The sequence below is a fragment of the Drosophila grimshawi genome, unplaced genomic scaffold (genome assembly GCF_018153295.1).
Source record: "Drosophila grimshawi isolate 15287-2541.00 unplaced genomic scaffold, ASM1815329v1 contig_1367, whole genome shotgun sequence".
NCBI lineage: Eukaryota > Metazoa > Arthropoda > Insecta > Diptera > Drosophilidae > Drosophila > Drosophila grimshawi.
Window position 1 is genome coordinate 12,731,766 of NW_025062889.1, and position 23,878 is coordinate 12,755,643.

The 23,878-nt window shown below is 41.1% G+C and overlaps 6 protein-coding genes and 1 pseudogene across 6 annotated transcripts; 1 reads left to right on the top strand and 6 right to left on the bottom strand.

Moving 5' to 3' along the window:
* Positions 1-1,651: 1,651 nt before the first annotated feature.
* Positions 1,652-5,767, bottom strand: LOC6571073. The gene is made up of 7 exons (XM_001997243.3): positions 4,938-5,767; positions 4,523-4,880; positions 4,389-4,455; positions 3,680-3,748; positions 2,278-3,112; positions 1,863-2,220; positions 1,652-1,779 (listed from the first exon to the last, which is right to left on the bottom strand). The coding sequence occupies exons 1-7, from the start codon at positions 5,702-5,704 to the stop codon at positions 1,705-1,707; spliced, it is 2,529 nt and encodes an 842-aa protein (XP_001997279.3). The 5' UTR covers positions 5,705-5,767; the 3' UTR covers positions 1,652-1,704.
* A 1,727-nt stretch (positions 5,768-7,494) lies between these two features.
* Positions 7,495-8,818, bottom strand: LOC6559103 (odorant receptor 42b). Its single transcript, XM_001986596.1, has 3 exons — positions 8,052-8,818; positions 7,637-7,994; positions 7,495-7,569 (listed from the first exon to the last, which is right to left on the bottom strand). The coding sequence occupies exons 1-3, from the start codon at positions 8,816-8,818 to the stop codon at positions 7,495-7,497; spliced, it is 1,200 nt and encodes a 399-aa protein (XP_001986632.1).
* A 1,672-nt stretch (positions 8,819-10,490) lies between these two features.
* Positions 10,491-11,719, bottom strand: LOC6559454 (odorant receptor 42b). Its single transcript, XM_001986597.2, has 3 exons — positions 11,082-11,719; positions 10,667-11,024; positions 10,491-10,608 (listed from the first exon to the last, which is right to left on the bottom strand). The coding sequence occupies exons 1-3, from the start codon at positions 11,717-11,719 to the stop codon at positions 10,534-10,536; spliced, it is 1,071 nt and encodes a 356-aa protein (XP_001986633.1). The 3' UTR covers positions 10,491-10,533.
* A 433-nt stretch (positions 11,720-12,152) lies between these two features.
* LOC6559455 lies at positions 12,153-13,243 on the top strand (annotated as a pseudogene).
* Positions 13,244-13,447: 204 nt separating this feature from the next.
* Positions 13,448-14,836, bottom strand: LOC6559645 (odorant receptor 42b). Its single transcript, XM_001986599.2, has 3 exons — positions 14,070-14,836; positions 13,655-14,012; positions 13,448-13,572 (listed from the first exon to the last, which is right to left on the bottom strand). The coding sequence occupies exons 1-3, from the start codon at positions 14,834-14,836 to the stop codon at positions 13,498-13,500; spliced, it is 1,200 nt and encodes a 399-aa protein (XP_001986635.1). The 3' UTR covers positions 13,448-13,497.
* A 1,318-nt stretch (positions 14,837-16,154) lies between these two features.
* Positions 16,155-17,516, bottom strand: LOC6560557 (odorant receptor 42b). Its single transcript, XM_001986600.3, has 3 exons — positions 16,750-17,516; positions 16,335-16,692; positions 16,155-16,276 (listed from the first exon to the last, which is right to left on the bottom strand). Exons 1-3 carry the CDS (start codon positions 17,514-17,516, stop codon positions 16,202-16,204), a joined length of 1,200 nt encoding a protein of 399 aa, XP_001986636.2. The 3' UTR covers positions 16,155-16,201.
* Positions 17,517-18,819: 1,303 nt separating this feature from the next.
* On the bottom strand, positions 18,820-20,196 carry LOC6560558 (odorant receptor 42b). The gene is made up of 3 exons (XM_001986601.3): positions 19,393-20,196; positions 18,978-19,335; positions 18,820-18,919 (listed from the first exon to the last, which is right to left on the bottom strand). Exons 1-3 carry the CDS (start codon positions 20,157-20,159, stop codon positions 18,845-18,847), a joined length of 1,200 nt encoding a protein of 399 aa, XP_001986637.2. The 5' UTR covers positions 20,160-20,196; the 3' UTR covers positions 18,820-18,844.
* Positions 20,197-23,878: the final 3,682 nt, after the last annotated feature.

A 23,878-nucleotide genomic window follows, 5' to 3' on the forward strand; every position in this document is an offset into this window, starting at 1 on the left:
CAGTGAAAAGTATGTCCAGCGATATAGTAATGAAAAACATGAAACATGAAAAACGTAATATCCCTAAAAGTAATTGGTATACATTTAATGATTATAGCCATATTTTCAATAACTACACTGTAATTTAACGATTGCTATTTGTGGTTTAAGTAATATGATAAGCTTATCAGAATATTTATATAGAATTATCGGAGCATTTCGTACCATATTTAATTACATAATTGCGATTATTAAGAGCATGTGAGTTGAGATAACAATTATACATTTTCTGTCTCTTAAATGATTACATATTCACTTCACTTTTATGTTAATTGTATTATTTTATTAATTAAATAATTGCCATTGTTGTTATGAGCTTGGCAGCGATTGAAGTCGCTTTAATCTTGCTTTAATGCATGTATTTCAAAATCGCCGTTTGTCATTGTATTTAACTGTTCTTTAATTGCAATTTTCAATTATGAAATTAAAGGTTTCAAAAACACGTGCACTAATTAAAAATTGAATTTTGACGTGACGAGAGGTCAATGAGAATAGCCACAGCCTGTCGAGAAGCAGCGCTCAGGACTCATCAAATATTAAGAGGGTAATGCAAATTTTAGCACTTGTCCAAGTATTACCTGACAAGTCGTTAAGCAACAGCAACAGCCAGGATCTAGGGTTAGATGGCTCATCGAAAGGGGTCCACTTAGCTCCACAACTGTCTGATTGACTTTAATTGATTTCAACTAACGCGTTTGTAAGTGCTAGCCATGAATTGTGCACAGCGCCGAACACTGATGGGTTTATAATCACAGAGGCACTTGAATAGACAGCGCCTCAGAAGACTATCGATATCTTTACTTGTAAAATGGTGTTCCGCAAAATCTTTCACAGCATCTATCCGCAGCCGGATAGTGTCTCAGCCGAGTCACGCAAGGCAACGCTATACTTGCTACGCTGCGTCTTCCTGATGGGTCTGCGTCGATTGTTATCCGATCAATTTTGTGCTCCCACTGCGCGCTCACCTGGGTAGCTTTGCGGATCGTCTGCTGACAGTTCGGCAATGATTCTGATGAGACGTCGGATCAGCGTTGCTAAAAATCGTTCATTGCATTGAGGATCACAATGTGATTTTGAGGTGATTCAGTGGTTTAGATAGAGTTGATGCCTTCATTAATTTACCTTCCTGCTTTCAGCTTCTGTGATACTTTGCGTCCTGATTGGTGGCACCATCTTTGTGCAACTCTTGGTAGTGGGTCTTGTTCTGGGGCTTACCATAATCAACATTGTAATTTTTTCCGACATTGGCTCACGAATTTCGGCGATGTCCTTCATGATAGGGGTGCTGTTAGAGACAACGCTATTCTGCATTCTGTGCAACTATCTGGCAGATGACTGTAATAAACTAGCGGATGCTCTTTTTGAGTCCAACTGGATCGATCAAGAGCAGCGGTACAGGAAAACAAATTAATTTGCCCCTTACAAACAACATCGGCACCTTGCGAACCAATGTGATGTTACTTCCAGTCGGCACCCTTGTGGAGGGTACAGTTTAGGAAATTTTGGCAAGCAACACTGCTAAAGTGTTACTATTTTTCTTTGGAGCATAAATATATTTATTAAGACACTTAATCAATTACACTAAACGATTTGACATAAGCACATTAAACTAATCACAAAAGGTTTGCTTTGTATAATTTATACATTGATAAACATTATATTCAATCAATCATCTTTGAATTTATCCGCAATATTCATTTGCTGAACGATGGTAATAACCGAAAACGCAAACTTGGCTACCTTTAAAATAGAAAAATAAACAACATTTAAAAAAATAATAATAAATATTATAGTAAATATGTATATCAGGCTGCATAACTTACGCTTATGTTGCTGCTCATGGATATCGGAAAGATACCGCCGGCGATGAAAACGATGGGCTGCTGCACATTGTGTAGAAAGTAAAATAGAGTGGACTGATATCGGGGACTGGAACCTATCCAATTGCTCTGAAAGATGGCATGTGCAAGGGCCTCGCAGTCATCGATAATCAGGTTGCAGATGTAGCAGAAGGGGAACGTCTCCAGCAGAATAGCGACAATATATACGACGGAGGAGAAGCCCGTCCAAAGATCAGAGAAGAAGAACAAATTGATATAGGTTAGTCCAAGTTCACAGCCAATGAGCAGAAACTGTATGAAAATTGTGCCCGATATGACAGGTCGAATAAGAGCGCAGTATCTGTGAAGAGAAATAGTCACATAATATTGTCAAGTAATTATCTATGATTTGTCTAACTCCAATATCAGCTTGTGATCCAAGACGCAATTCACCAGTTCCTCGTAGTTCTCGTCCTCGGTCATTTCTGGGTTGGTGCGCAGCTTACTAATACGTCCGTTGAGTAGTTCTAGATGAGTTCGCAGGATGAGTCCATATACCAATGTATAGCTGTCCGACAACATATTCTGTACCGCAGTGCCCATCACTACCATCAACTCAAACGTCGAGACAATCCACAAATTGCGTGTGCCATCATGCCAGTCCAAGAATGGATTATATAGCTGATAGGGGGGACGACCACTGAGTACGAAACTGAGATAGGTGCAGAGCACATAGCCGCAGTAGACAATGGTGAATATGAGAACTACGTGATTACACCGCGCGACAATGCGATGAATCTTCTCGCGTTCCTCGAGACTGGAGCAATGCACATCCAGCTTGTCCAGTAATTCCCTGGCCTTAATCAGGCGCCAAAGCTGCGAGTAGATGATGATTACTTTCGTCGAGCAGCCGCTGGCACTGAGGCACACCTGCAACGACGTTAGAAACTCGCCCGGCGAAAACAACTTAATTTGCGTTATATAGCTGCCCAGCAAACCCAGTGGTACGTAGGCGGTGTGCCATCCAAAAGCCATCAGTGTCCAACTGAAATACACATAGCGTAACAGAACTGCCTTTGGTGGTATCCAACCAATAAACTTCATAGCTCGGTACAGATAGATAAAACCATCCTGGGAGGCCACCTTCTCCGTCAACGGCGCTTGCTTGATCAATCTGAAGAGCATCCTGGGCTGAATACCAATTGTATCTAATGGCTCGTCGGTGGTGCATTCCTTTATATAGGTACTGGCACCTACATATTCAACAATGCAGTGGAAAAGTGCCCTTATGTTTTCATACTTTAAATTATTCACATGTATTTTGACGTGACGACAGGTCAATGAGAATAGCCACAGCCTGTCGAGAAGCGGCGCTCAGGACTCATCAAATATTAAGAGGGTGGTGCAAATTTTAGCACTTGTCCAAGTATTACCTGACAAGTCGTTAAGCAACAGCAACAGCCAGGATCTAGGGTTAGATGGCTCATCGAAAGGGGTCCACTTAGCTCCACAACTGTCTGATTGACTTTAATTGATTTCAACTAACGCGTTTGTAAGTGCTAGCCATGAATTGTGCACAGCGCCGAACACTGATGGGTTTATAATCACAGAGGCACTTGAATAGACAGCGCCTCAGAAGACTATCGATATCTTTACTTGTAAAATGGTGTTCCGCAAAATCTTTCACAGCATCTATCCGCAGCCGGATAGTGTCCCAGACGAGTCACGCAAGGCAACGCTATACTTGCTACGCTGCGTCTCCCTGATGGGTCTGCGTCGATTGTTATCCGATCAATTTTGTGCTCCCACTGCGCGCTCACCTGGGTAGCTTTGCGGATCGTCTGCTGACAGTTCGGCAATGATTCTGATGAGACGTCGGATCAGCGTTGCTAAAAATCGTTCATTGCATTGAGGATCACAATGTGATTTTGAGGTGATTCAGTGGTTTAGATAGAGTTGATGCCTTCATTAATTTACCTTCCTGCTTTCAGCTTCTGTGATACTTGCATCCCATGATTGGTGGCACCATCTTTGTACAACTCTTGGTAGTGGGTCTTGTTCTGGGACTTACCATAATCAACATTGTAATTTTTTCAGACATTGGCTCACGAATTTCGGCGATGTCCTTCATGATAGGGGTGCTGTTAGAGACAACGCTATTCTGCATTCTGTGCAACTATCTGGCAGATGACTGTAATAAACTAGCGGATACTCTTTTCGAGTCCAACTGGATCGATCAAGAGCAGCGGTACAGGAAAACAAATTGATTTGCCCCTTACAAACAAGTTCGGCACCTTGCGAACCAATGTGATGTTACTTCCAGTCGGCACCCTTGTGGAGGGTACAGTTTAGGAAATTTTGGCAAGCAACACTGCTAAAGTGTTACTATTTTTCTTTGGAGCATAAATATATTTATTAAAACACTTAATCAATTACACTAAACGATTTGACATAAGCACATTAAACTAAACACAAAAGGTTTGCTTTGTATAATTTATACATTGATAAACATCATATTCAATCAATCAGTTTTTAATTTATCCGCAAGATTAATTTGCTGAACGATGGTAATAACCGAAAACGCAAACTTGGCTACCTTTAAAATAGAAAAATAAACAACATTTAAAAACATAATAATAAATATAATAGGCTGCATAACTTACGCTTATGTTGCTGCTCATGGATATCGGCAAGATACCGCCGGCGATGAAAACGATGGGCTGCTGCACGTTGTGTAGAAAGTAAAATAGAGTGGACTGATATCGGGGACTGGAACCTATCCAATTGCTCTGAAAGATGGCATGTGCAAGGGCCTCGCAGTCATCGATAATCAGGTTGCAGATGTAGCAGAAGGGGAACGTCTCCAGCAGAATAGCGACAATATATACGACGGAGGAGAAGCCCGTCCAAAGATCAGAGAAGAAGAACAAATTGATATAGGTTAGTCCAAGTTCACAGCCAATGAGCAGAAACTGTATGAAAATTGTGCCCGATATGACAGGTCGAATAAGAGCGCAGTATCTGTGAAGAGAAATAGTCACATAATATTGTCAAGTAATTATCTATGATTTGTCTAACTCCAATATCAGCTTGTGATCCAAGACGCAATTCACCAGTTCCTCGTAGTTCTCGTCCTCGGTCATTTCTGGGTTGGTGCGCAGCTTACTAATACGTCCGTTGAGTAGTTCTAGATGAGTGCGCAGAATGAGTCCATATACCAACGTATAGGTGTCCGGCAACAGATTCTGCACCGCAGCGCCCATCAGTACCATAAACTCAAACGTGGAGACAATCCACAAATTGAGTGTGCCATCATGCCAGTCCAAGAATGGATTATATAGCTGATAGGGGGGATGACCACTGAGTACGGAGCTGAGATAGATGGAGACCGAATAGCTGGAGTAGATAATGGCGAATATGAGAACTACGTGATTACACCGCGCGACAATGCGATGAATCTTCTCGCGTTCCTCGAGACTGGAGCAACGTACATCCAACTTGTCCAGTAATTCCCTGGCCTTAATCAGGCGCCAAAGCTGCGAGTAGATGATGATTACTTTCGTCGAGCAGCCGTAGGCACTGATGCACACCTGCAACGACGTTAGAAACTCGCCCGGCGTAAACAACTTAATTTGCGTTATATAGCTGCCCAGAAAACCCAGTGGTAAGTAGACGGTGTACCATCCAAAAGCCATCAGTGTCCAACTGAAATACACATAGCGTAACAGACCTTCCTTTGGTGGTATCCAACCAATAAACTTCATAGCCCGGTACAGATAGATAAAACCATCCTGGGAGGCCACCTTCTCCGTCAACGGCGCTTGCTTGATCAATCTGAAGAGCATCCTGGGCTGAATACCAATTGTATCTAATGGCTCGTCGGTGGTGCATTCCTTTATATAGGTACTGGCACCTACATATTCAACAATGCAGTGGAAAAGTGCCCTTATGTTTTCATACTTTAAATTATTCACATGCATTTTGAAGTGACGACAGGTCAATGAGAATAGCCACAGCCTGTCGAGAAGCGGCGCTCAGGACTCATAAAATATTAAGAGGGTAGTGCAAATTTTAGCACTTATCCAAGTATTACCTGACAAGTCGTTAAATCAACAGCAACAGCCAGGATCTAGGGTTATATGGCTCATCGAAAGGGGTCCACTTAGCTCCACAACTGTCTGATTGACTTCAATTGATTTCAACTAACGCGTTTGTAAGTGCTAGCCATGAATTGTGCACAGCGCCGAACACTGATGGGTTTATAATCACAGAGGATAGCGTTGGGTTATAAAAAGAGACAGTTGAATGGACAGCGCTTCAGAAGGCTATTGATATCATTACTTGTGACATGGTGTTCCGCACAATCTTTCACAGCATCTATCCGCAGCCGGATAGTGTCTCAGCCGAGTCACGCAAGGCAACGCTATACTTGCTACGCTGCGTCTTCCTGATGGGTCTGCGTCGATTGTTATCCGATCAATTTTGTGCTCCCACTGCGCGCTCACCTGGGTAGCTTTGCGGATCGTCTGCTGACAGTTGGGCAATGATTCTAATGAGATGTCGGATCAGCGTTGCCAAAAGTCGTTGATTGCATTGAGGATCACAATGTGATTTTGAGGTGATTCAGTGGTTTAGATAGAGTTGATGCCTTCATTAATTTACCTTCCTGCTTTCAGCTTCTGTGATACTTTGCGTCCCATGATTGGTGGCACCATCTTTGTGCAACTCTTGGTAGTGGGTCTTGTTCTGGGGCTTACCATAATCAACATTGTAATTTTTTCCGACATTGGCTCACGAATTTCGGCGATGTCCTTCATGATAGGGGTGCTGTTAGAGGCAACGCTATTCTGCATTCTGTGTGACTATCTGGCAGATGACTGTAATAAACTAGCGGATGCTCTTTTCGAGTCCAACTGGATCGACCAAGAGCAGCGGTACAGGAAAACTTTGCTTAAGTTTTTGCAATCCTTACAGTAGCCCATTGTTTTCATGGCTGGCAATATGTTAAAAGTTTTTGTGGCTACCAATCTGAATGTAAGTGGGCTTATAAAAAATACATAAACTATATTTTATTCGTATAATTACAGTGTTATATTCTGCAGTCTACAAAATTCTCATTCTCTGGTTAAGCAAATGAATTTAGCGGAAAAACAATCCAAAGCACCCGAATAAAATAAGTATGGCCAATTAAAACCATGAACATTGAATTTTGTTGGTGAATGGAACAAATATGAGGAAAATGCGTTGTTGATGCCTGAAAGTAGGCCATCAACAGCGAACTGCCGCTCTCACCTTTCGCAACTCTCTTACACAAATGTACTGTCTGCTTAGTGGTAATATCCACTACCCTCTTGCAACATAAGCGATTTTTGAATACAGTTATTTTTAAGCTTCACTCTACCACTATAATTTACAACACTCTTAACAGACTCTAATTATTTAATAATTATTAAGGCGAACTTGATTTATTTTCCAACATTTACTTGGTTTTCCAGCGTAAATATATTTATTAAAACAATTAATCAATTGAAAAACACAATTTGACATAAGCACAATGAACTTCACAAAAATGTTTGCTAATTTACTTTGCATAATGATGATTTATCATATATAAATTAAAAAGTATTATTCTCAATCAATCAGTTTTGAATTTATCCGCAATATTCATTTGTCGAACGATGGTAATAACCGAAAACGCAAACTTGGCTACCTTTAAAATAGAAAAATAAACAACATTTAAAAACATAATAATAAATATAATAGGCTGCATAACTTACGCTTATGTTGCTGCTCATGGATATCGGAAAGATACCGCCGGCGATGAAAACGATGGGCTGCTGCACATTGTGCAGAAAGTAAAATAGTGTGGACTGATATCGCGAGCCGGAACCTACCCAATTAATCTGAAAGATGGCATGTGCAAGGTCCTCGCAGTCATCGACAACCAGGTTGCAGATGTAGCAGAAGGGGAACGTCTGCAGCAGAATGGCGACGATAAACACGGCTGATGCGAGGCCAGTCCAAGCGTCGGAGAAGAAGAACAAATTGATCAAGGCAATTCCAAGGACAACGCCAATGAGCAAAAATTGTACGAAAATTGTGCCCGATATGACAGGTCGAATAAGAGCGCAGTATCTGAGAAAAGAAATAGTCAGATAATATTATCAAGTAATTATCTATGATTTGTCTAACTCCAATATCAGCTTGTGATCCAAGACGCAATTCACCAGTTCCTCGTAGTTCTCGTCCTCGGTCATTTCTGGGTTGGTGCGCAGCTTGCTAATACGCCCGTTGAGTAGTTCTAGATGAGTGCGCAGGATGAGTCCATATACCAATGAATAGGTGTCCGATAACTGGTCCTGTAGTACAGCGCCCGCCATTATCAAATATTCCAGCGTCGAGACAATCCACAAATTGCGTGTGCCATTATGCCAGTCCAAGAATGGATTATATAGCTGATAAGGAGGACGACCACTGAGTACGGAGCTGAGATAGGTGGAGACCCCATAACTGCAGTAGATAATAGTGAATATGAGAAAGACGTGATTACACCGCGCGACAACGCGATGAATCTTCTCGCGCTCCTCGAGACTTGTGCAGCGCACATCCAACTTGTCCAGCAAATCCCTGGCCTTAATCAGGCGCCAAAGCTGCGAGTAGACAATGATCACCTTTATCGAGGAGCCGTACGCATTTATGCACACCTGCAACGACGTTAGAAACTCGCCCGGCGAAAACAACTTAATTTGCGTTATATAGCTGCCCAGAAAACCCAGTGGCAAGAAGGTGGTGCACCATGCAAAAGTCATCAGTGTCCAACTGAAATACACATAGCGTAACAGACCTTCCTTTGGTGGTATCCAACCAATAAACTTCATAGCTCGGTATAGATAGATGGAGCCATCCCTGGAGGCCACCTTCTCCGTCAACGGCGCTTGCCTGATCAATCTGAAGAGCATCCTGGGCAGAATACCAATTGTATCTAATGGCTCGTCGGTGGTGCATTCCTTTATATAGGTGTTGGTCTATCATTCCTTTATAGAGGTGCTGGTCTAGCAACATTTATTAAAGTTTTTAATTCAGTCGAAAAGTTTGCTATTAAATTTTAATTTTTTAAATAATTTACTTGAGAGTTTTCTCTAATTTTGGGAGTCATTGCACATGTTGATTTTCCAACCTGAATTAATGATGGCTTGAAGAAACTTAGCCAAAGCAGTCGCGTCATCAATCGTCATAGCTTTCGCTGTGATCGGTCGTGTTTTCGCTGTGCTCTGGCCATTTTTCTTAACTTAACTAATTTAATTGATATTATTGTATATATTTAATTGAAGAAATTAATAAAATAATTTTCTTGTGTAGTTGTGCTTGTGTTCTTTTCTATTAATCTCAAATATATTTGGATATTTGGGCTTTTATCCATTTTCTGCGTAATATTACACAATGTCTAGAAAGTGTTGTAATAACTAAAAAAAATTATATTTTCTCATTCCTTTTACCACAATGTACTTTATTATAAACTTTAATTTATTTTTTAATTTTTGTATTATTAAATGATGTTTTAAAACTATTTGAAAAAAAAACCAGATTCATTATCTTGAACTCGTGTGAAATTTTAAAATCCAAATTTACACATAAATTTCAGAGCATTTAACCTGAAATTGTTAGAGCCAAGCGAAATTAAATCCAAAATGTCAAAGGAATTAGACGACCCTTATACGACCAATCACAAATAACATGCATGTATTTGAGCATGGCCATCTACTAATTTATACTAGTTTTATTTGCTCTGAATGGGTTTTTTTCTCTCTGTTTTCCCAATTGACAATTTTACATATAAATACCGCCGGAGATTTTGAGAATATTTATTATTATTTGTATTTTTATTTAAGTATTAAATTTTATTTTTAATTTAATCTCCGTTTTTTTTTAGACTCTTGTAGTTTTCTGAGTCGATTGATATTAGTTGACATTAATTAAATAAATGATAAAAATGACAAACACAGCGTGCGCCTAAATTGCGTCAATTATGTTTGTAATTAAAACAACAGGCTTAAATCTACCCAATCAAGCCGAATCAATATACCCATGTCCATCTGCCTATCCGAATGAAGAGCTAAAGACTTTGTATGTGGATTTGAAGTTCTTGTATTCCCCAGGCAGATCATTTTTATTTTATTTTATCGATAGGTGCTTCCGTTTCACGAATATATTTAAGTATCGCTTTCCGATAGCAATGAAAGCCACAATTTTTAATGTAGAGATATCTAATTGATATCCAACATACATTGACCTATTTTTTATCAACTGCCCGATCGTCAAAATACCCAAGCTAATTGAGAATAAATTCTCATAAATACTCGAATATATCGTAATCGATCTCACCCGACTCCAGAATTCTTATCTTATTTCGTTTTATATTTACGGTATCACAATGAATTACATTTTCCCAAATAGTCACAAATTATGTAAAATAATGTAAGAAAATGTATGTTGAATACCAACTTGCTAATAAGTTACTTGGTTTATTTCCAGCGTAAATACACTTATAAACAAACAATTAATCAATTGAAAAACACAAACACCACACGATTTGTCATTACTACACTAAATTATGCGAAAAGGTGTGCTGATTTGCTTTGAATAATATATAAATATGTGGAGTGCACTCCAGAAATCATTCAGTTTTGAATCTATCCGCAATATTCATTTCCTTAACGATGGTGATGACCGTAAATGCCAACTTAGCTACCTAAAGAACAAAACATGGCAAATTTAAAAGAATAATAATAGCAGGCTGCATAACTTACGCTTATGTTGCTGCTCACGGTTATGGGCAAGATACCGCCGGCGATGAAAACGATGGGCTGCTGCACATTGTGCAGAAAGTAAAATAGTGTGGACTGATATCGCGAGCCGGAACCTACCCAATTGCTCTGAAAGATGGCATGTGCAAGGTCCTCGCAGTCATCGACAACCAGGTTGCAGATGTAGCAGAAGGGGAACGTCTGCAGCAGAATGGCGACGATAAACACGGTACAGGCGAGGCCAGTCCAAACGTCAGAGAAGAAGAGCAAATTGATCAGGGCTATCCTAAGGACAACGCCAATGAGCAGAAACTGTGTGAAAATTGTGCCCGATATGACAGGTCGAATAAGAGCGCAGTATCTGAGAAAAGAAATAGTCAGATAATATTGTCAAGTAATTATCTATGATTTGTCTAACTCCAATATCAGCTTGTGATCCAAGACGCAATTCACCAGTTCCTCGTAGTTCTCGTCCTCGGTCATTTCTGGGTTGGTGCGCAGCTTGCTAATACGTCCGTTGAGTAGTTCTAGATGAGTGCGCAAGGTGAGTCCATATACCAACGTATAGGTGTCCGACAACTGATCTTTCAGTACAGCGCCCGCCATTATTAAATACTCCAGCGTCGAGACAATCCACATATTGAGTGTGCCATCATGCCAGTCCAAGAATGGATGATACAGCTGATAGGGAGGATGACCGCTGAGTACGGAGCTGAGATAGGTGGAGACCCCATAACTGCAGTAAATAATGGTGAATATGAGAAAGACGTGATTACACCGCGCGACAATGCGATGAATCTTCTCGCGTTCCTCGAGACTGGAGCAATGCACATCCAACTTGTCCAGTAATTCCCTGGCCTTAATCAGGCGCCAAAGCTGCGAGTAGATGATGATTACTTTCGTCGAGCAGCCGTAGGCACTGATGCACACCTGCAACGACGTTAGAAACTCGCCCGGCGTAAACAACTTAATTTGCGTTATATTGATATATTGATCAATCTGAAGAGCATCCTGGGCTGAATACCAATTGTATCTAATGGCTCGTCGGTGGTGCATTCCTTTATATAGGTACTGGCACCTACATATTCAACAATGCAGTGGAAAAGTGCCTTTATGTTTTCATACTTTAAATTATTCACATGCGTTTTGACGTGACGAGAGGTCAATAAGAATGGCTACAGCCTGTCGAGAAGCGGCGCTCAGGACTCATAAAATATTAAGAGGGTAGTGCAAATTTTAGCACTTATCCAAGTATTACCTGACAAGTCGTTAAATCAACAGCAACAGCCAGGATCTAGGGTTATATGGCTCATCGAAAGGGGTCCACTTAGCTCCACAACTGTCTGATTGACTTCAATTGATTTCAACTAACGCGTTTGTAAGTGCTAGCCATGAATTGTGCACAGCGCCGAACACTGATGGGTTTATAATCACAGAGGCACTTGAATAGACAGCGCCTCAGAAGGCTATCGATATCTTTACTTGTAAAATGGTGTTCCGCAAAATCTTTCACAGCATCTATCCGCAGCCGGATAGTGTCCCAGCTGAGTTACGCAAGGCAACGCTATACTTGCTACGCTGCGTCTTCCTGATGGGCATACGTACTCCGCCGCAACACCTTACTTCTCATATATTGTCTGTGGTCCTTTGCGCTGAATCTATGCTCCACATTCTATCAGCCCATTGGCTTCGTAATGGGCTACATGTCACATTTCTCCGATTTGTCGCCGGGTGAGAATCTCACTTCGCTGCAGGTGACTTTTAATGCATGGGCCTGCTCCACCAAGGTCATCGTTGTCTGGGTGCTAGTAAAGCGCTTCGATCTGGCCAATCTTGCACTGGATAAGCTGGACAGACGACTGACGAAGCCTAGCGAGTGGGACAGACCCCATCGTGCTCTCTCGGGCAGCAATCGCATCTTCTTTTGCTTCATGACCGTCTACTTACTTTATGCGACGAATACATTCCTAAGTTCCATCGCCATGGGTGTGCCCATGTTACAGAACTATTATCCCTGGTTGGACTGGCTTTGTGTACAGTCGGTCGAGTACTTTGCCTTGATGGGCGCCTGCTTCCAGGACGTCTGCGTCGATTGTTATCCGATATATTTTGTGCTCCCACTGCGCGCTCACCTGGGTAGCTTTGCGGATCGTCTGCTGACAGTTCGGCAATGATTCTAATGAGATGTCGGATCAGCGTTGCCAAAAGTCGTTGATTGCATTGAGGATCACAATGTGATTTTGAGGTGATTCAGTGGTTTAGATAGAGTTGATGCCTTCATTAATTTACCTTCCTGCTTTCAGCTTCTGTGATACTTTGCGTCCCATGATTGGTGGCACCATCTTTGTGCAACTCTTGGTAGTGGGTCTTGTTCTGGGGCTTACCATAATCAACATTGTAATTTTTTCCGACATTGGCTCACGAATTTCGGCGATGTCCTTCATGATAGGGGTGCTGTTAGAGACAACGCTATTCTGCATTCTGTGCAACTATCTGGCAGATGACTGTAATAAACTAGCGGATACTCTTTTCGAGTCCAACTGGATCGATCAAGAGCAGCGGTACAGGAAAACAAATTGATTTGCCCCTTACAAACAAGATCGGCACCTTGCGAACCAATGTGATGTTACTTCCAGTCGGCACCCTTGTGGAGGGTACAGTTTAGGAAATTTTGGCAAGCAACACTGCTAAAGTGTTACTATTTTTCTATGGAGCATAAATATATTTATTAAAACACTTAATCAATTACACTAAACGATTTGACATAAGCACATTAAACTAAACACAAAAGGTTTGCTTTGTATAATTTATACATTGATAAACATCATATTCAATCAATCAGTTTTTAATTTATCCGCAAGATTAATTTGCTGAACGATGGTAATAACCGAAAACGCAAACTTGGCTACCTTTAAAATAGAAAAATAAACAACATTTAAAAAAATAATAATAAATATAATTGTATACTATAATGAAGGCTGCCTAACTTACGCTTATGTTGCTGCTCATGGATATCGGAAAGATACCGCCGGCGATGAAAACGATGGGCAGCTGCACATTGTGTAGAAAGTAAAATAGAGTGGACTGATATCGGGGACTGGAACCTATCCAATTGCTCTGAAAGATGGCATGTGCAAGGGCTTCGCAGTCATCGACAACCAGGTTGCAGATGTAGCAGAAGGGGAACGTCTGCAGCAGAGTGGCGACAATATATACGACGGAGGCGAAGCCCGTCCAAAGATCACAGAAGAAAAATAAATTGATCAAGGCAATTCCAAGGATAGCGCCAATGAGCAGAAACTGTATGAAAATTGTGCCCGATATGACAGGTCGAATAAGAGCGCAGTATCTGTGAAGAGAAATAGTCACATAATATTGTCAAGTAATTATCTATGATTTGTCTAACTCCAATATCAGCTTGTGATCCAAGACGCAATTCACCAGTTCCTCGTAGTTCTCGTCCTCGGTCATTTCTGGGTTGGTGCGCAGCTTACTAATACGCCCGTTGAGTAGTTCTAGATGAGTGCGCAGAATGAGTCCATATACCAACGTATAGGTGTCCGACAACAGATTCTGCACCGCAGCGCCCACCAGTACCATAAACTCAAACGTGGAGACAATCCACAAATTGAGTGTGCCATCATGCCAGTCCAAGAATGGATTATATAGCTGATAGGGAGGATGACCGCTGAGTACGGAGCTGAGATAGCTGGAGACCCCAGAACTGGAGTAGATAATAGTGAATATGAGAAAGACGTGATTACACCGCGCGACAATGTGATGAATCTTCTCGCGTTCCTCGAGACTGGAGCAATGCACATCCAACTTGTCCAGTAATTCCCTGGCCTTAATCAGGCGCCAAAGCTGCGAGTAGATGATGATTACTTTCGTCGAGCAGCCGTAGGCACTGATGCACACCTGCAACGACGTTAGAAACTCGCCCGGCGTAAACAACTTAATTTGCGTTATATAGCTGCCCAGAAAACCCAGTGGTAAGTAGACGGTGTGCCATCCAAAAGCCATCAGTGTCCAACTGAAATACACATAGCGTAACAGAACTGCCTTTGGTGGTATCCAACCAATAAACTTCATAGCTCGGTACAGATAGATAAAACCATCCTGGGAGGCCACCTTCTCCGTCAACGACGCTTGCTTGATCAATCTGAAGAGCATCCTGTGCTGAATACCAATTGTATCTAATGGCTCGTCGGTGGTGCATTCCTTTATATAGGTTCTGGTCTAGCAACATTTTAATAAATTTTTTAATAAAGTTGGAAAGTTTGCCATTAAGCTTTGACATCGTAAATTATTCACTTGAGAATTTCGCGCTCTGCTCCGTTATGTTTTATGAGTTGGGCGGGCAGCCAATGCAGCGCCTCTAATTTTGTGATTCGTTGCACATGTTGACTTTCCAATCTGAATTAATGATGTCATGCAGAAACTTAACCTAAGCAGCCGCGTTTGTTTGATACCAATGTCCAATATTTATACTCTGATACCATAGGTATTATAGTGTATTGGCTTTGCGCAATCGCCGTCGGTGTGTCTGTTCTTCTGTATGAGCGGAAACTTAGAGATGGAGTGATAAAAGTGTAATAATAGATAATGCCACATATCTCCCACAATTTTAAGGTTACAGTCACTAAATTTAGTTTGTAGATTGTTCGCAGTGTCCTTCAAAGATTGGCATGTACCATGCCTACCTCCGCTGCCTCAAGACCCCGCCCCTAAAACTGTTAAATGGCTATATCTTCCGCAGTTTTTGAGTCAGAGTCAAATTTGGTAGGTATATTACTGGTTGACCACGCCCACTCCCGCCATCAATGTAAGAGCTATAGTTACCAACCTTGGATGGAATATTACGAGGAAACTCCTCCAAAATTTGTTCCGAGCACTTCCATTCCGCCCCGCAAAATTAACAAAAGCCTACATCTAGCGCAGTTTTAAAGGCACATTTCAGGATGGATTACTGGGAACCTCCTTCAAAGATCGATATTCCTTGGCTACACCCACCCCCTTCAGTGGCACCTGTTATCAGATGGTATAACTTATTGGTATCAGAGTATTTAGCAGTCGGTTACACCTGACTGCAACGTTCCCCTTGTTTTTGTTCACAATGTCTGTCTGCTTATTAAAAAGTTGCAAGTGCCAGGCTGCACCTAAGTCTGATTTTATTTGTTCACTCAATGGATAAAATACATACTCTGCAATAATTTGTGATTATTCATGTGTTTATGTGGTAAATCAGGCGATCTTCGTTTAGCTTTCAGGGGGCTCCAATGCTAACTTCGATGCATTAGAGACATTTCCCAAATAGGTACAAATCATATAAAATAATATAAGAAAATGTATGCTGAATACCAACATTGCTAATAAGTTACTTGGTTTATTTCCAGCGTGAATACATTTATAAACAAACAATTAATCAATTGAAAAACACAAACACTACGCGATTTGTCATTACTACACTAAATTATGCGAAAAGGTGTGCTGATTTGCTTTGAATAATATATAAATATGTAAAGTGCACTCCAGAAATCATTCAGTTTTGAATCTATCCGCAATATTCATTTCCTTAACGATGGTGATGACCGTAAATGCCAACTTAGCTACCTAAAGAACAAAACATGGCAAATTTAAAAGAATAATAATAGCAGGCTGCATAACTTACGCTTATGTTGCTGCTCACGGTTATGGGCAAGATACCGCCGGCGATGAAAACGATGGGCTGCTGCACATTGTGCAGAAAGTAAAATAGTGTGGACTGATATCGCGAGCCGGAACCTACCCAATTGCTCTGAAAGATGGCATGTGCAAGGGCCTCGCAGTCATCGACAACCAGGTTGCAGATGTAGCAGAAGGGGAACGTCTGCAGCAGAATGGCGACGATAAACACGGTACAGGCGAGGCCAGTCCAAACGTCAGAGAAGAAGAGCAAATTGATCAGGGCTATCCCAAGGACAACGCCAATGAGCAGAAACTGTGTGAAAATTGTGCCCGATATGACAGGTCGAATAAGAGCGCAGTATCTGAGAAAAGAAATAGTCAGATAATATTGTCAAGTAATTATCTATGATTTGTCTAACTCCAATATCAGCTTGTGATCCAAGACGCAATTCACCAGTTCCTCGTAGTTCTCGTCCTCGGTCATTTCTGGGTTGGTGCGCAGCTTGCTAATACGTCCGTTGAGTAGTTCTAGATGAGTGCGCAAGGTGAGTCCATATACCAACGTATAGGTGTCCGACAACTGATCTTTCAGTACAGCTCCCGCCATTATTAAATACTCCAGCGTCGAGACAATCCACATATTGAGTGTGCCATCATGCCAGTCCAAGAATGGATTATACAGCTGATAGGGAGGATGACCGCTGAGTACGGAGCTGAGATAGGTGGAGACCCCATAACTGCAGTAAATAATGGTGAAGATGAAAAATACATGATTACACCGCGCGACAACGCTATGAATCTTCTCGCGCTCCTCGAGACTTGTGCAGCGCACATCCAACTTGTCCAGTAATTCCCTGGCCTTAATCAGGCGCCAAAGCTGCGAGTAGATGATGATTACTTTCGTCGAGCAGCCGTACGCATTTATGCACACCTGCAACGACGTTAGAAACTCGCCCGGCGAAAACAACTCAATTTGCGTTATATAGCTGCCAAGAAAACCCAGTGGCATGTAAAAGGTGCACAATCCAAAAGTCATCAGGGTCCAACAGAAATACACATAGCGTAACAGACCTTCCTTTGGTGGTATCCAACCAATAAACTTCATAGCTCGGTACAGATAGATAAAACCATCCTGGGAGGCCACCTTCTCCGTCAACGGCGCTTGCTTGATCAGTCTGAAGAGCATCCTGGTCAGAATAGTAATTGTATCTAATGGCTCGTCGGTGGAGCATTCCTTTATATAGCAGCATTTTGTTAAATTTTTCAATGCAGTCGAAAAGTTTGATTTTAAGTTATATATTTTTAATTATTCACTTGAGAATTTCGCGCTCTGCTCCGTTATGTTTTATGAGTTGGGCGGGCAGCCAATGCAGCGCCTCTAATTTTGTGATTCGTTGCACATGTTGACTTTCCAATCTGAATTAATGATGTCATGCAGAAAACCTAAACAGCCGCGTTTGTTTGATACCAATGTCCAATATTTATACTCTGATACCATAGGTATTATAGTGTATTGGCTTTGCGCAATCGCCGTCGGTGTGTCTGTTCTTCTGTATGAGCGGAAACTTAGAGATGGAGTGATAAAAGTGTAATAATAGATAATGCCACATATCTCCCACAATTTTAAGGTTACAGTCACCAAATTTAGTTTGTAGATTGTTCGCAGTGTCCTTCACAGATTGGCATGTACCATGCCTACCTCCGCTGCCTCAAGACGCCGCCCCTAAAACTGTTAAATGGCTATATCTTCCGCAGTTTTTGAGTCAGAGTCAAATTTGGTAGGTATATTACTGGTTGACCACGCCCACTCCCGCCACCAATCTAAGAGCTATAGTTACCAACTTTGGACGGAATGTTACGAGGAAACTCCTCCAAAATTTGTTCCGAGCACTTCCATTCCGCCCCGCAAAATTAACAAAAGCCTACATCTAGCGCAGTTTTAAAGGCACATTTCAGGATGGATTACTGGGAACCTCCTTCAAAGATCGATATTTCTTGGCTACACCCACCCCCTTCAGTGGCACCTGTTATCAGATGGTATAACTTATTGGTATCAGAGTATTTAGCAGTCGGTTACACCTGACTGCAACGTTCCCCTTGTTTTTGTTCACAATGTCTGTCTGCTTATTAAAAAGTTGCAAGTGCCAGGCTGCACCTAAGTCTGATTTTATTTGTTCACTCAATGGATAAAATACATACTCTGCAATAATTTGTGATTATTCATGTGTTTATGTGGTAAATCAGGCGATCTTCGTTTAGCTTTCAGGGGGCTCCAATGCTAACTTCGATGCATTAGAGACATTTCCCAAATAGGTACAAATCATATAAAATAATATAAGAAAATGTATGCTGAATACCAACATTGCTAATAAGTTACTTGGTTTATTTCCAGCGTGAATACATTTATAAACAAACAATTAATCAATTGAAAAACACAAACACTACGCGATTTGTCATTACTACACTAAATTATGCGAAAAGGTGTGCTGATTTGCTTGGAGTGCACTCCAGAAATCATTCAGTTTTGAATCTATCCGCAATATTAATTTCTTTAACGATGGTGATGACCGTAAATGCCAACTTAGCTACCTAAAGAACAAAACATGGCAAATTTAAAAGAATAATAATAGCAGGCTGCATAACTTACGCTTATGTTGCTGCTCACGGTTATGGGCAAGATACCGCCGGCGATGAAAACGATGGGCTGCTGCACATTGTGCAGAAAGTAAAATAGTGTGGACTGATATCGCGAGCCGGAACCTACCCAATTGCTCTGAAAGATGGCATGTGCAAGGGCCTCGCAGTCATCGACAACCAGGTTGCAGATGTAGCAGAAGGGGAACGTCTGCAGCAGAATGGCGACGATAAACACGGTACAGGCGAGGCCAGTCCAAACGTCAGAGAAGAAGAGCAAATTGATCAGGGTTATCCCAAGGACAACGCCAATGAGCAGAAACTGTGTGAAAATTGTGCCCGATATGACAGGTCGAATAAGAGCGCTGTATCTGAGAAAAGAAATAGTCAGATAATATTGTCAAGTAATTATCTATGATTTGTCTAACTCCAATATCAGCTTGTGATCCAAGACGCAATTCACCAGTTCCTCGTAGTTCTCGTCCTCGGTCATTTCTGGGTTGGTGCGCAGCTTGCTAATACGTCCGTTGAGTAGTTCTAGATGAGTGCGCAAGGTGAGTCCATATACCAACGTATAGGTGTCCGACAACTGCTGTTTCAGTACAGCTCCCGCCATTATTAAATACTCCAGCGTCGAGACAATCCACATATTGAGTGTGCCATCATGCCAGTCCAAGAATGGATTATACAGCTGATAGGGAGGATGACCGCTGAGTACGGAGCTGAGATAGGTGGAGACCCCATAACTGCAGTAAATAATGGTGAAGATGAAAAATACATGATTACACCGCGCGACAACGCTATGAATCTTCTCGCGCTCCTCGAGACTTGTGCAGCGCACATCCAACTTGTCCAGTAATTCCCTGGCCTTAATCAGGCGCCAAAGCTGCGAGTAGATGATGATTACTTTCGTCGAGCAGCCGTACGCATTTATGCACACCTGCAACGACGTTAGAAACTCGCCCGGCGAAAACAACTTAATTTGCGTTATATAGCTGCCAAGAAAACCCAGTGGCATGTAAAAGGTGCACAATCCAAAAGTCATCAGGGTCCAACAGAAATACACATAGCGTAACAGACCTTCCTTTGGTGGTATCCAACCAATAAACTTCATAGCTCGGTACAGATAGATAAAACCATCCTGGGAGGCCACCTTCTCCGTCAACGGCGCTTGCTTGATCAGTCTGAAGAGCATCCTGGGCTGAATACCAATTGTATCTAATGGCTCGTCGGTGGAGCATTCCTTTATATAGCAGCATTTTGTTAAATTTTTCAATGCAGTCGAAAAGTTTGATTTTAAGTTATATATTTTTAATTATTCACTTGAGAATTTCGCGCTCTGCTCCGTTATGTTTTATGAGTTGGGCGGGCAGCCAATGCAGCGCCTCTAATTTTGTGATTCGTTGCACATGTTGACTTTTCAACCTGAGTTAATGATGCCCTGTATAAACTTAACCTCAGCAGCCTCGATTGCTTGATACAAATCTCATATATTTTATTTTTATTTTGTGGTGGTATTTTGAATGACCGTGGGTAACACGTTTTTATTCTGTAGAGTTTAATTTTCGAAATTTAGGATATATTTAAAATCTTGCAGAGTGTAAGATATTTGTTAAACCTAGTCTCCCAGTTTGAACAGCAATGAAAGGCAACTTTCTGGATATTGGATATTAATATACCTTAAAATATTATTGCCCATCTGTAAGTGTGTAAAAAAGATCGTAAGAAAATCGCATATATTTAAATTAACGAATTATAATAGAATTGTGTTCAGGGTATTTCCAATTCGAGCCCTTTCGAGTAGATAATTCTTACTTGTTTTATTGTGGATTCGCTCAAGGTTGAATTTTATATTATTTATATATAATATGCAGGGCCCTGCTTGACTTTAGTGAATGCCCGCTGACAACAAAGGATCGTTGTAAAATGGCCGCTAATCGCAGTGAAGATAAACTCACAGTTTGTCTTTTAAGTCGGAGTACCTAAATATTTCAACTGCAATTATTAAATTTGCTGTCTGATAAGGCAATACATTTTGCATAATCTGCTTTAAAGTTACTATGTATGTGTGGGTTTATATGTATATCACCAGATTGACATTTCAGTGGAGCTCTAATGAAAAATATGTGCGGTGAGTGTTATTAATATTCCTCAGAATGTCTGGCGTTTGACACATGTTTTGTTGTCGGTGTCGCTGTAGCTTTTGTTGTGCGTCTCGCAGCAGCAACTGCCTGCTTATACTGCTCATCTCTCTCGCTCTCTCTTTCTTTATATATATATATATATCTCATTCCTTGCTGCTGTGCACAAGTTGACATTTTTTTTTCATTACTTCAACGTTTCAATAGAAGCAACAGCAGCCAAGCTGCCTGGCTCCAAATACACTCATGTGCGTGTGAGTGTGTGTTGTATAAAGCAAGTATGTTGTGTCCAAAGGCAGCGCGTGAAGTAAGGGCAAGGATAATCTTTTGTTTGCCTTTGTACAGCTCACACTTCAGTTCCTTCGGCTTCCGATTCAGCTGCAGGTAAGCAGATGCTTCAGCTCTCTCTGGCTGTAGTTGTTTGTAGCTGTAGCTGCTGCCATTTCGGGCACAACGTATTTGTGTTTTGCTTTAGTTATTTGCTAGCCCCCTATCAGCTACCCACACTCGACTATTCCCAGGTGTTTTGCACGGCACACACACTCATTTCATATGTTGGCTGACAGAGCAGCTTACGTGCTGACATCTTCCAGAATTTGTTTGGAATTTATGCAGTGTAATAAAGCCAGCGACTTTGGACCTGGTCAAGGAGAGAGCGTTGTGTGGTCTCAGCTGTCTGGACACAAAACTCATTTTGCAGCCGAATCGAGTCGTATCAATTAAGCACTTTAATGTAGCGCACATGTCTTAGAACCAATTTTGGCAGCTGTACCCGTAACCTCCCGCTCTGCCCAACGCACCACTTTAAATATTTGTCGCCCTCTCAACTAATTGCAGTTGGCGCGTGTCATTTTTGGCTTTTATCTCGGCTGGCAGGATGCTGGTATGTGCATTTAATATCATCAGCGAGTCATTTATTATCGCTTGACGTATTTATTTTAATTAACGGAAATTAATGCCACAGTGCGCAGCTGTGCGAACATGTTTGCAGTTGCTTACACACAGTTCGGACTGCTCCCCGCACCATCTTCACCCTCCCTTCCAATTTAGCAGCTCAGCTCGTAGCTCGGCAAACACCTGACGACAGACGCACACATGAACGCACAGGACACTGGCTCGTATAAGGATGCCACACACACACATACTCTCTGTATGCCACTGAATGTATCTTGTTAAAAGCCCAACTCACACACAGGAAAACACTCAGATAGGAGTGTCAATCTGTTTTTGATATGCTGCAAATTAATGGAGTTAACAACGAGGCGCGCTTGTTCGCCTCTGACAGAGCTCTATATTTGGAATCAAAATATACATGTTGTGTACATATATGTTTTTTTCTTATGACTGCACAATTCGCCAATCATTAGCAATTAATTTGTGATCTAAATATAGCAGTTAACACATTTATATGTCATTTTAAGTTGGGACAGACTAAAATTCTTCAGCTGTTGCTGTTCTTTGGCTTTCTAAATGGTTTTTCAAATGCTTTAAGAATTTTTCATAGATTTTTTCAGAAGCAGATATTTTTATGATTTTTTAATGACATTAATTTAATCGTTTTTGAATTTGAGCACTGTAGCTGACTCGAATGTATTAAATACTGAGGTGGTATTGATATAGTTGTATGTGCAGTAATAATTTAATACCGATAAAAGAAATAAATACACTCAGAAAAAGATCACCAGGGTTTTTCTTTAATTTCTTTTACTTCGAAGCATTGGTTAAGTTATGTTTTTGTTACATATTTTGGGTGTGAGAAAGGGTAAGTGGACCCAAATGATGCAGAAATGTGGGTTGATTAACTTTTCGAAGCAACATTCACCCATTAGGATTATGAATCGATACATTTGGAATGCATTTTTGGAGTTGCATCCTATTGCATTGCTGCAGTGACTAGTTTAAAGTATACCTTTTAATTATATAGAGGACTTGTGTATACCACATATGGGAAAAAGAGCAGAACAATATTTTTATTTGATGCATTTTGTACGAATGATGTCAAGCTGGCTCTTAATTTTGCTTTTGGTATGCGGGTGCTTAAAGTTTTAGCCAGCGCCCAGTTGGATGCTATACAAAATTATTCAAAATCACAAGCGTAGAAAAAAAAAATGTTACATAATATGTACTACTACAAGTTAAGTGTACATATGTATTCAGCATAAAATGCTTAGAATAATTTTGCAGCCAAGCATTAAATTAATTTTAGAGTTTTATTTTCCTGGCAAATGGCTAAAAATTACCCGTATACAAAATGCACTTTGGTTAGCGGGTGCTTTCCTCATGAGGGAAATTCCCCAAAGCAGCTAGCGACCCTGAAGTACGCACATACACACACACAAACACACGCGGAAACACACGCGGAAACACACGCGGAAAAACACACAGTACAAATACAGATACAGTTGTGTAGACCAGGGCCATAAATTCCATTATTATTTGTAAACATTGCGACAGCGTGTGCCCCAAATTGTTAACTTGGCTACAAGGTCGCGCACATAAGCATATGCATATGAATATAAAAATTAAAAATAAAACTAAGCAAAATAAAATAACACTGAACAAAACGAAACATTCACACAAAACATTATGCTAGACAACACACAAAACTTTTAATTAATTTGCGTCTGTGTGAAGCGCGAGTGCAAGTATATGTCTGCCTCTGGTTGTCAGTGTATATGTGTATATGTGTGTGTGTGTTTGTGTGTGTGCTTAACATACACATTTACATTTAGTATCGCTTTGTGACCAAAGAAAAAATGGCTTGACCCAAAGG